The sequence below is a fragment of the Haliotis rufescens genome, unplaced genomic scaffold (assembly GCF_023055435.1).
Source record: "Haliotis rufescens isolate VD_foot unplaced genomic scaffold, xgHalRufe1.0.p SCAF_36, whole genome shotgun sequence".
Lineage (NCBI taxonomy): Eukaryota > Metazoa > Mollusca > Gastropoda > Lepetellida > Haliotidae > Haliotis > Haliotis rufescens.
This window is the reverse complement of record NW_025964068.1, coordinates 888,967-901,391: the sequence shown is the minus strand read 5'-3', so window position 1 is coordinate 901,391 and position 12,425 is coordinate 888,967. Positions and strand designations below refer to the sequence as shown.

The 12,425-nt window shown below is 42.8% G+C and overlaps 1 protein-coding gene across 2 annotated transcripts in view; it reads left to right on the top strand.

Moving 5' to 3' along the window:
• LOC124119292 (tetratricopeptide repeat protein 28-like) overlaps positions 1–12,425 on the top strand; it is a 309,240-nt gene that overhangs the window by 95,897 nt on the left and 200,918 nt on the right. For both annotated transcript variants that reach the window (XR_006858615.1, XM_046481753.2), the window contains exons 6-7: positions 4,647–4,787; positions 9,839–10,116. Coding sequence is in view for 1 of the 2 variants with exons in the window: in XM_046481753.2 (XP_046337709.1) it covers positions 4,647–4,787; positions 9,839–10,116 (419 nt within the window). In the remaining variant the exon portion in view is untranslated. The remainder of the gene's footprint in view (positions 1–4,646; positions 4,788–9,838; positions 10,117–12,425) is intronic.

The following is a 12,425-nucleotide window of genomic DNA, read 5'->3' as shown; positions in this document are numbered from 1 at the left end:
CAATCGTGTTCGTCATTCATCATAGAAGTCGAGACCTCACACATTTTGACACCACAGTGCATTGTATGCTACCGGTCGTTTATACGATCCTGTCGGCTACAGAAGTGCTCTCCACCTCCAAATCCCATCAATCACAAGATGATACCTTCTTTAGAGGCACGCTACTCCTTATACATGATAATATTGCAAACATTCTGGATCTTCTATCGCATCACGCTGGTTCAGTGACAGCCCTTCGTTGCCGTGGTGTCCAACAGGACTGTCATAGTCAAATTGTATCAACTCCTGTGGTCATCACATACCCTGTTCGCGGAGGGGATCCAGCAGTTCTTTGAGGTCAAGAAGGACACCAATTAGCTGTTGATCGCCTTCACCTGCAGAAATATCAATTGGAGGATCATGAGAAGGATTGTAACTTTCCACAGTTCATACCCGTTCAACGAGATCTAAGGATCTTGTCTCCCTCCTTTCTACTCCCTTTTGCAGTCGTGGAAGAGGACGTAGGGGACAGCGGGGATCCAAGGCATCTATGACTCCCTTCCTCTACGGCATGACAAGTACATTCGCCTCGAGCTGTCCCCCATACAGAGAGTATCAGGCCACTCAACAACCAACCATGATCGACACTATAGGCACTTTGTTTACAAAGAATGCGATAGAATACCTCGGCCCCCTTCCAGCGACCCTGGGGTTTATTCACCATTCTTTCTTGTACCATAAAGGGACAGTCTGAAGCTCCAGCTAATCTTCAACATAAAGGTTTTCAATTCTTTGGAAGTTCCCCCTAATTTTTGCATGACATTGATCACCCTCCTTTGCACGCTCATCCATCCCTGTGTTTTTATCTACAGGATGCCTATCTTCACCATCCCATGCATCGGGAACACTGCCATTTCCTTCAGTTCATTTTCCATGGCAAACACTACCAATGGAAAGTGCTCCCGATTGGAATTCCTTTGGCACCGTGGCCTGTCACATAATTCATACATCTTTGCATGCCTCAGCTCTGACAAAGGCAACAGCTCCTGGGTCTCCTGGCATTAGCGTAAGCCCTCGCTGTGTGAGGTCAACTGCATCTGCGACTGCTTCAATACTTCCTTGTGTCCTTTATCAGGATCGACAATTGTCAGATGTGGATTTCCCTACCTATCCATCTCCACTCAAATCTACAGTGGTGGTTAGTCAAGCCAAATGTTTGTGTAGGAGTCTTTTTGGGGCCGTTCATCCCGTCCCTTCATCTGTTCATTGCACTTTCGCAATCACAAAGTGGCAAGATGACGGGAATCGTTGCCAACACATACGTTCATCTCACCTCATGGTACAGTCTGACAACTAGCTGGTAGTATGGTTCATAAACAGAATGGGGTCCACGGTGTCACTCACTCTCGACTTTTCCTGTCCCGACCTGACAGACCATCAACAACAGAGCGGTTCCTGAACCCAGCGCTGTTCCAGTGAATGCAGGTAGATCTCTATGCCATCCACTTCAACACTAAGTTCTCGTGTCATCCTCGATCCTCAGGCTTGGCATCTTGATAAGTTGTTGATCCTGTGGGAGGGCCTCAATGTCTATGCTTTCCTCCAACTGCGTCCTGCAGAAGGTAGAAGCCACCAGTCACCTGTCTCTGATTGTGATCGTGCCCTATTCGCCAAACACGCAACTGGTTGCCCACCTTGCTAAGGCTTGCCGACAGATGCTTACGTCTCCCGCTCTGCGATGGCTTTCCACTTTAGCCAGGCTCTCAGTGGCTCCATCCGTCCCTTTCATGCTCCATTTATGTGTCTGGTGCATCTCCCTCGCTAAAGACTATAACTAGCCAGGAGCAAAGACTATCACTGCAGCACACCATTTGTCTACCACGCACCTTTATGATCACAAGTGGACAGCCTTCGAGAATTTTGGTCGCACTCACAACATTATCACTCCTACCTGGGCTTCACCTCTCCAGATCAGGGACTATTTACATTACCTGTGATCTACACGTAAGCTTGAAGGCTCCACTTTGGCCACCTACCAAGTGCAATATACTCAGTCATTGCCACTACCTCAGGTACAAAGGGCTCCACTGTTGAGCTGTAATCACTCTTCCGCTCTCACAAATTGGCGGACCAATCCTCATATTTCGAGCCCCCTTCGTGGGACCTCAACGTTACCCTGCAACATTTAATTTCCAATGATAATGAAAACCGTGTTTCTATTGCAGCTCGCGTTAGTGAGATACATACTTTTGATGTCACCAGTGTCCAGTTTAAGTTATCTAGAGGTGAAAGGACGAACCTAGGCCTGAGTTGGGATTTTCTGGCAAAAATCAGATTCCGGCCAACTTGATTGTCTATTTACTATTCCCCTGCCTACATCAATTTTGTAACAACTGTCACATCCCAGTGAACACAGATAGAGATGTCATATACTTGTGCTCCTTGCTTTGTTTTATGAATTTATCTATGTAATAAATCTTTAAACGTTACCTTTGGTGTTGACTGATTTTTTATTGGTCAGGTTTCCTAGACAGAGTCCCTTTTCGGAGGTGGATTAACACTTCTGTAGAGACTTTTTCGTCTTCAACTTCGAAGTCGCCATAAGGCGTGGCATTTGCTAAAAATAGAACGGTGCCCCAAACCTTTATTCCACTCACCTGTCTTGAGTATTTTTGATGTAGGGTTTTTGTTTGAAGATCCTCTCTACAAATGTTGTCGATCGTTTTCCTTCATGTCCTGGTTTGGTTCATGCACTCGAATGTGTTTGATAAACCTTTGTACATATCTCAGTAATCTTCACTTCTTAATGTGAGATGCTACTCTCTCTTGGCTGGTAATGCCTCGATCCGTCACATTTGCTCTGCGGCGAGGATCAAATAGACCCCCGAAATTGAGAGATAACTGCGACAGCCGCAGAGGATCTGCGGTGGCCTTACGGTCGCCCTAGGGCGTATCCCTATCTTTTTGAGGCAGTATGGGTCACTGTTGGATTATAGCGCAGAGTTATAACTTTTTTAGTTTCTAGGTTTGCCGTAGCAATGAGACAATTAGACACACTATAGCCATGCCGTAGAGCAGCTCCATGGCGACCATACATTGGGCGTACGGTGGCCTTGTGTTTGCAGTATGGCTGCCCTGTGTAGTGGTAGCATCAGTCTGGCCGCACAGTCGCCGTATGGTCCCCTTGTGGCCCCCTTGCGGCTACCTTGAGTATGACTTGGTATTTGTCAAAAACCTACAGTCGCCGCAGGGACGCCCTAGGGCGACCATGCATCATCACTTTCTTTCATCACAAATTCAAAATACACTGCGCAGCTACTCTAACTTATGTGACTGCTACAGTATATGACCGTGGGAATGCTGCGGCGGCCCTATAATTGCTATTGGCCGTAGATATTTTAGACCCGCCGTGGCAAATATGACTGAGGCATAAATACATGCATATTATGTGCAGTCCAAGGATCTATTTACTGTATGTTTGTGATAAATAATATGTTGTCCCAATTCTTGGGTAAAACTTTCAGGAAAAAATGCTTTTTTGTATATTGTGTGCATTCAAAAACATCACCTCAGTTGGACAAACTTGATCAATGAAAATGTCAATGTTTGCGATAGAAAATCTCAAGGCATAATGCAGAGATTATTGTATGCAATTGTAGAGTAAATTAAGACAGAAATAGCAATCAGCTGTACACTCATTTTCTCCCTTCTACCGTTGATTAAGTTAAGGTATGCCCAATATTATGTAACAGAAAAGAAGATAGGTGAGGTGAAATGGGGTTTAACATTGCATTCAAGATTATTGCACTTATACAGCAACGTGCATGCACATGTTGCCAATTTATAGTGCTAGCCCACTGAGAAACTATGCCGCATTTTAACATGAATACCCCTACTCAGACATAGTATACTGACTCCAAGCTGACCAGTGCTTGTTTTAATGCCAAGTGCCAGACAGGGTAACAACAAGTACCATATTTTAACCTCTTTTGATAAGACATGGCCAGGGATCAAACCCCGGACCTTCCTCTCTCAGTACAGACGCTCTACCACTAGACCAGGGACACGGTCTGAACAGAGAAGAATGTTTATGCATTGATCAGATGAAATTGTATCTGAAAATATTATGGTACCAGCTATATCATGTATATATTCTAACAGGTTGTTATTTTTATTGCTATTTTTACTTTGTATATTTAAGACATATTAAGAGCTAATAGGGGAAAGATGCTGGCCATAATATACTTATGGAACAGTTTGGACAAGTCAGTGTTTGAGACTTCTCCACAGTATTATTAAACACTAGATATATATATGTCACTGAAAACTGTCCACAAATATTATTGTTTTCATTTTTATCACACAGGCTATGAATAACTTTGACTTGTTTCTGTAAACCACTGTTGTTGATGTAGAACGTTAATAACACAAATACATAACATAAATACATAACATAAATAATTATTCCTTCCTGTTAAAGCCAGGTGACCTCTCGCTGACATGACATAACGATTTATGATGATATGGACTTAAGTTGATTCAAATTGAAATGTGGATGCTGACCACTTTCAAGAATCTCATCAGATCTCAGATCCTGATGAAGAAGCTTTAATTATCATTTTTTACCAAATTTTTCTGATCATTAATACCTCTATATTTTTCTGCAGGTCGGGCCTATGGGAATCTGGGATTGTCCTATGAGTCCCTTGGAAGGTACGAAGAGGCAGTTAAGCACCAAGAACAGCATCTTAGTATTGCAGCACAAATGAATGACCGAGTTGCAAAAACTCTAGCATACAGCAGTTTAGGTATGTTAAAATGTGTTCCAAACATAGGCTCAAAGTTACAAGGATGTGCACTAATTTTCAGGGGGTAAAAAATGCAAAGAATACGTGGGAAATATGTTATGCTATGATAATGGTTGTTAAGTTTATATATATCGAAAAAAATTAATTTATGTCTCAGACTTCTTCTCCTTATTATCTTATTATCATTATTGTCAAGGCATTCTCTGTTTAGAGAAGCTATTTAAAGTTTATATTATTCGCGTACCGGTAAGTAGTTAGAAAGTATAAGTGTGGCCAGTTAATGTCATTGGAGGATCCTCAATCAAGGAGTGCAGGGATGGAGCCAAATAGGTGCGGCTGGTGCTTCGCTTTGTCACAGCCAACCTTTTTCAAGAAGACCAAGGTCTGGAAGAAAGCAAAACATATGTAAGTGATGGAGAAAACAGTTGACACATTATCTTAACTAGCCATCATCACCTACCACACCCTCTGCCACAGGGTCGCCAGATGCTCGCCCAGCAATCTCCATTTTTGAACAATTGTTTATGAAACAGAAGACTGACATGGAGACAATGTTTGACAGCAGGCTTAAAGCCATGTCACCTGAAGTAGAATCACTGAGGAAAGCACAGCAGACCCAGAAGCATTCTCCAGCCAAGAGGCCAGAGGGGGGGACAGACATAAGTAAGGTCATGCTGCAAGGACACATCTGCTAGCATCTCATCTTGACCAAATTGGTACCCACAGAATGGTTTGAGTGTTCTCAAACTTCACCAGTCTGCTCTAACTGCACAGACACCATGCGGTAGCCAGGACAGGAGACTTCAGGATCTGTTTTTTACCTTGGCTCTTAAGATGTCTGCAAAAGACTATACAGGATCTCCTCTGTCACTGTATGGTCACCGCATGCATGCCATGATTTTGAAGAGACATTATTGGGAATCCCTTACTGTAATGACACTGGAGCTGCAGGTGCTACGAAGAAGCATTGGATACCTGCCATGATATCTATAGCAGGATTTCAGCCAGCCAGCCAGCCAATATGATCGGGAACCGGTAGTTGCTGCAGTATGTGTGAAGACAAGCCAGTGCTTTTCTTCACAGAGAACATTTTTCCAAAGAGTTGGTCCCCATTAGATCTGGAGCTGCATGGATATTTTGGATGACGGTCACCACCATGGTAAAATGTGTGGACTGATCTGACAGATACAGGTTCTGAACGTAAGGTAGATAATATGGACTTAGCTATGAGCTGGATCATTCGTCTGCCAAACTTTTGGGGAGATATTCCATCTCATGCCGTCTTGTGATCTGACGTCAAGGAAGAAACTTTACCCCAAATGTTGGAAAACAGTGGATGCCATGCTTCTGTGGTATTATGGCAGGGGTGTGGTATCCTTCCCTTCCTTGGCTCAGGCCAATGAGAATTTGAATAAGCTCAAATGTGAAGAGAAATTACCTCTTCCCTCCATTGATGCACCTTTGCCGGATTCTCCGATGATTATGAAACACAAAGCTCTCCTTCTCTCTGGCCCGGGTCTAGGATATATCAGTCCTTGCTGTATTCCACGGTCGTGGAATATTTTGCAGAAATGACCACTTGATGCAGAATATCTCATTCTGTGCAGAACTTTTGCATTTGTCTGCCTCAGAATTAGTAATTTTAACTTGTGAGTTTAAAGCTGGTTTTAAATATGTAAAATATTGCATGTGTAATATACTGAACCGCAAAGGAAACATCACCATGGATAGATATATGAGAAACCTTATTTGTCCCAACACTGTAAACATACTTTGAGACATATTAAAAAGATGAAACTTGGCAAAACTGTTTATCAAGGTTGAAATTAAAGTGTCAAATGTTCTTAAAGTGAAACACAACACTAGTCTCTGAGAAAATGGTATCCCAAGTCAGTATCTAATGTATCCGCCATGCACATTAATGATTGCCATGCAACGCCGATACATGGAATGGATGAGGCGGTTGATGAAGGCCATAGGCGCTTGAGCCCACTCTCTGAGGAATGCCTGATGCAGTTCAGCTGTAGTTGTCAGCCGTCTTTGAAACTTGTCCCACAGGTGCTCAATGGGATTTAAGTCAGGACTGAGGGCAAGACACTGCATGGTTCTGATGCCATTCTGCTGGAGGACGTGGGCACGGGTGCTATCATGCTGAAACTCGTGGTTGCGGCAACATGCCAAATGAGGTATGGCGTGTGGTACCGAGCTGCTGTGACACCATTGCCTCTCCCTGGGCTGACCCTCTGTGCAAGACCAATTCCGCCCCACACCATGATGCTCGGACCACCCCACGAGTCTCGCTCAACAACATAAGTATCCGAACAACGTTCCACATGGCGTCGCCAGACTCTCTCTGCTGTTGAGATACAGTAATAAGCTCTCGTCTGAAAAGAGGACTCTTCTCCACTGCTGGTGGCACCAATGCTATAGCTGTGACGGTCCGGGTGATGACGTGGCTTGAGAATGGGTCCTCGGTGTGGCCTGTGACAGTGGAGGTGTCTGCTCATCAATCGTCGACGCACGGTGTCCACACTAATGTGTCGCTGGTGTGTCCCCATGGTCTGTCGAGCAGTTTCCGCAGCAGTAACAAAGAGATCTTGGAGATGCTGTCGCACAGTGTGACGATCCTGACATCGGGTGGTGACCCTTGGTCTTCCACTACATGGTCGGCCATCTGTAGTGTTGGTGGTCTGGTACCATTGCTGGAGCCTGTCTATGGTCCTTACGTGGACTTGAAATGCATTGGCTTCTTTGTCCAGCTTGCAATCGTCCAAGGGCTTGGTGTTGCTGATTTCTTGTCAATCTTGGCATGTGGTAGCAATTCAATAACGAATGAATGTTATTTGATCTGGGTGGATTTTTATTGGGCAAGAAATGGGGGAACATATGTGCATTTCAAAATTTGCACGGAACTCACATGCATAGGGCTACCATGGCCGTTGCCTTGATGTGTTTGAACGATCGGTTTTATTGTCATCTGCTTTGTTTTTTATCATCAAATTTCATTTTTCCAGACAAGGTAATGTTAAATTTTAGAAACTTTGACAAAAATATCCCAGATATTTAAATGACAACTTATCATGCAATGTAACTTGGGGTGACATTTCTTTTGCAGTTCACATGGTTCAGTATATGTTTACTGAAACAAATAGTCATTTTTTTAATTGTGCAATGTATTAATTAAAGCATTCCAAATAATTATTGAGGTGTTTGTGTTGCATGGAAAAAAAGAAGATAAACGATTTTCAAACTATATTTTAAACATTTTACGTTTTCAGAAATGGTTGAATGAATAAATTTAATTTTGACATTTGTATTATCAAAGTTCATGTCTGCATGTTTACACAAGTGATTGCCACAATCACTTCAATAAGCTATTCTAGCAGTTCATCAGACAAAAAGTCTGTCACAAGTCAAACAGGTACAGAACTATAAAATTCGTGAAAACCAAACTTAAAGGTTTGCAGGATTGTGTGCAGAATTCTAAACATTTGATTGCAGAATTTACAAAGATCGATCACAGAAGGGACTGATTTATTTACGTCAAGTTAGTGGATACATACATACACTGATTCGTTGCTGGAATACATCACATTATACCTCCTTTGCAGGACTTGTACGATTGGATTTCAGGAGATTTGGAGATGTCTATCAGGATCTATCAATGGGGATCATCATCCATAATCTGCTTGAAACTATTGTTAAAATGCAGGAGAACCTACTTTCCACAGATTTGGATGTTTTCTCAGTACATATGGACACGTTGCCAACATGTCCTCGCTCAGGTTTTGTCTAGAGCTGTCAAAGAACAATCGGAGGAATAAGTTGTGACTGAATCTGTCTTGGCGCCACAGGTTTTTAACGACAAGCTTGACAAGTGGACTTGTGCGGGGGGGGGGAGTAGGAGGTCTGCCATCACACTATGAAGAGATTCCTGCACTCTACCATCAACTTGGTGGTCAAGGCACACATCTCTGCCTATAAGGCCAATGGGCTAAAAGAATCTACCGAAGACCATCCTTTTCAAGAGGTTGTGAAAAATACAAAGCAGGCAAGTTCTGCGGAACAGGGGATCAAAATCAAAATCTATTAACATGCATCAAATCCTATTTATGCAGTTTTGTCTATGGCTTTAGATTCTCAACTACCAGACTATAACCTAAAGCTGACTTATGGCCCAGGGGATTTTACTCTCCAGTGTTCCTGGTCCCAAAGAAAATATCTACAAGTGTGTGAATAAAGATCTCGAGGTTCTCAACAAAGTTTTTTTCGTTCATCCTCCACAGTTCCAGATGCATTCCAGTGCAGTGCCCACAGGATGGGAGATTGGTTGATAAATCTAAATCTTCAAGATGCTTATGTTCATGTGCTGATTCATCTTGGATCTTGGAAATTTCTCTCTTTTGCAGTCAATGGATACCGCTTCAAATTCCTCATTCTACAATTTGAATTATGAGTGGTTCCTAGGCTGTTCACCCAGATCACAGCTCCCATCATGAAGTTTACATACATCCAATTAATCAGCTTCCATGTTTACTTGGATGTTTATTGTTGGCTGATCAGGACAGGAGTCAACTCCAGCGAAATACAATATTTCTGATTCCATTTACATTTGGGTGTCTTAGACAAGTCAGATCGAACCAGTCCAGGACATTGTTTATATCAGCACAAGGTTCCTGCTTATCGAGGGAAGCCTCCAACCTCCAGAATACAGTTACCTCAAGCCACTTTGTGTGATCAATCAGATTGTACCCACCCTCCTTTCGGTGGTGGTTGTCTTTGATGGGGAACTTGACATCACTACAGGATGTCTTTGATTGGAACATCGCTACAGGATATGAGATATGAGTAATGGAGGGAGGGAGGGTAAAGTGGAAATTTCATTGCTAACAGATGAAAGCCCCAAAACATTGATGTCAGTGTGACCTGAGAAACATTTTTCCTTCTATGCATGTGATTACTATTGAATTACTCATTACCGTTGACAATGATTCCATAAAGATTGACAAGATTTCAATTGTTTATATGATTAAATTTTGTTGATACTGTAGGTCGAGTACACCATGCACTAGGGCATCATATTAAAGCTGTTCAGTACCTGGAGCAAGGCCTGCACATTGCTGAGCAGTTAGGACGGCGTGAAGATGAGGCAAAAATTAGGCACCGACTTGGGCTGTCTCTATGGGGGGATGGACGGTTGGAAGAGTGTCAAGTCCAGCTGTATAAAGCAGCTGACTTATTTGAGACAATCCGACGAGAATCTCAGTGCAGCAGTGACTACAAACTGTCATTGTTTGACCTCCAATCCGCATGCTACCAAACACTTCAGGTAATGACTGTGATGTGAAGATGATTAGGCCCCACTTCTTGTCTCATTTCTTTTGTTTTAACCAAAGGTATATTGGTCGATACACCTTGTTTTGACTTAAAAGTATAGGTCATAAGACTATTTCAACTATCCTATCTGAAATAGAAGCTCTTAATCTTCTTATTTTAATTTGTAATCTGATATTACTGTTCTCTTATCTGGGATGAGTGGTTAAAAAAGATGTTAGGAAATTTTTTCTTTTTGAGGAAATGATTTGTGATTATTTACTGATTTTACATTTACTTTGGTCAGCTGCAATTTGGAAACATCACATTAAATGGCAGAGTAAATCATTATTTAATTAACCGGAGTAGTTAGTTATTGATGTCCATCAACAGCTTCATAAATGAATTTGACTTTCAACAAACTTGATGATATTAATGATAAATACTGTCCTTCATGAAATTAATGCAAGCATGAAATTACTGTGAAAAATGGTGTGCATGAATAAAGTTATTAATTTGTTTCTCAACATATTGACGTTGGCGGAAACAAAGACATATTTAACAAAGCTCACAATAAACAATGTAATTCTTGTAACTCTACCCCTATTATTTTGGCTGCAATCACACCATACTAAACGTTCAAATTTTCAGCTGGGGTCCTCTTTACTGTCAACTATATGAAGTAGTTGTCCCCACTATAGCACTTCAGCAGCCTACAGCCCCTCTGTGCGTGAAGGCGGAAAAACCTCACTTTCCTGTGTATGCTAGAGTCAACACATCTTCGTATTTCTCAAGCACTTAGCTGTAGTCACTCTATTCTAATACGTTTCAGTATATGTTTCTTAATCATACTAATGTATTAGTAATTTTATAGGCTTTGAATTCGTAAATATTAGTCCTAAGTGTTATCTTGTGATCTTAAAATGATAGCGTCCTCTTCTCCCCTGTCAGCTTGTCACAAATGTGACCGATTTATGATTTCGGTGACCATCATGTAGAGTGTTGGAAGTGCAGAGAATCCACCTGTACAGAGGATAATTGCTGTCCCCTCTGTCTCCCTCTCTCTCTCTAAGAAAGCCTTCACCAAGGTAAAAGATGCTGTCACTAAGGCTAAGAGGAAAGATGCGGCCAAGAGAAAGGTTGATGATATTATCTCCCAGACTGATAAGACTGCCTCCGTGGTCCAGTGGTAGAGCGTCTGCCCAGAGAGTGGAAGGTCTTGGGTTCGATCCCTGGCTGCGTCATACCAAAAGACGTTCAAAGATGGTACTTGTTGTTACCCTGTCTGGCGCTTGGCATTAAAACAAGGACTGGTCGGCTTGGAGTCAGTATACTGTGTCTGAGTGGGGGTATTCATTTGAAACTGCGCATGATATCTCAGTGAGCTAGCACTATAAATTGGCATCAGTCCGGACTAGTACAAGCAGCCACACAAACACATACACGTACATGCACGTCGCTATATAAGTGCAATAATCATAGACGCGCCATTAGCAATAATCTTGGATGCGACTTTAAACCCCATTTCACATCACCCACCCAGACTGATAAACAACCTACCCTAAGTCTGATCAACCATCTGACACTCAACAGTCATCTGTGCCGCCAGCAAATCCTGAGTTTCCTGTTACCCTGCTGGAGCAATTATTTGCTCAGCAGAAGTCCCATATGACATCACTTTTTGAATCCTGTCTTTAGGCTCTATCGCTGGAAAAGACTCGATTCCACCCAGGCACAGAAAAATCCCCTGGCCAGAGGCCATATAGGGGGCTGTCCTTGACGGACTCACATCAGCCGCCTACCGCCAGCGCTATGGCCACCCAACCACCGGACAGAGCCACGAACCGACTGTTCATCTCCAAACAGCCATCTGCCTTACCCTCACGGGTGCCAAGACCGTCCAGGTCCCCACAGGGCTCTACCAACTATCTGACTTAAGCCAGCAGAGAAGCCACTTGAAGATCGGAAGTAGAATTGGACGGCACCAACCCATGCTTGCCGTAAAAGGCGGGATCAGGTGGTCAGGCTCGCTAAGTAATGCATGTCATTGATCCCAATTGCTGTGGTCGATGCTCATGATATCAATCACTGGATTGTCCAGACTCGATTATTTACAGACAGCCATCATATAGCAGGATATTGCTGAGTGCGGCATTAAACAATAAACAAATAAAGAAGCCATCTAATGGTTCTCTCACAGACCGCACGGTTTATTCAGCCGTACAACCCATTGTTAAGAAGTCAGCCTTACCACCGTCTGGCTTCCGTACGGACCGCACAGGCTCTCTGGACTTCCAAACTACCGTTAAAGAAACAACTCTGCCA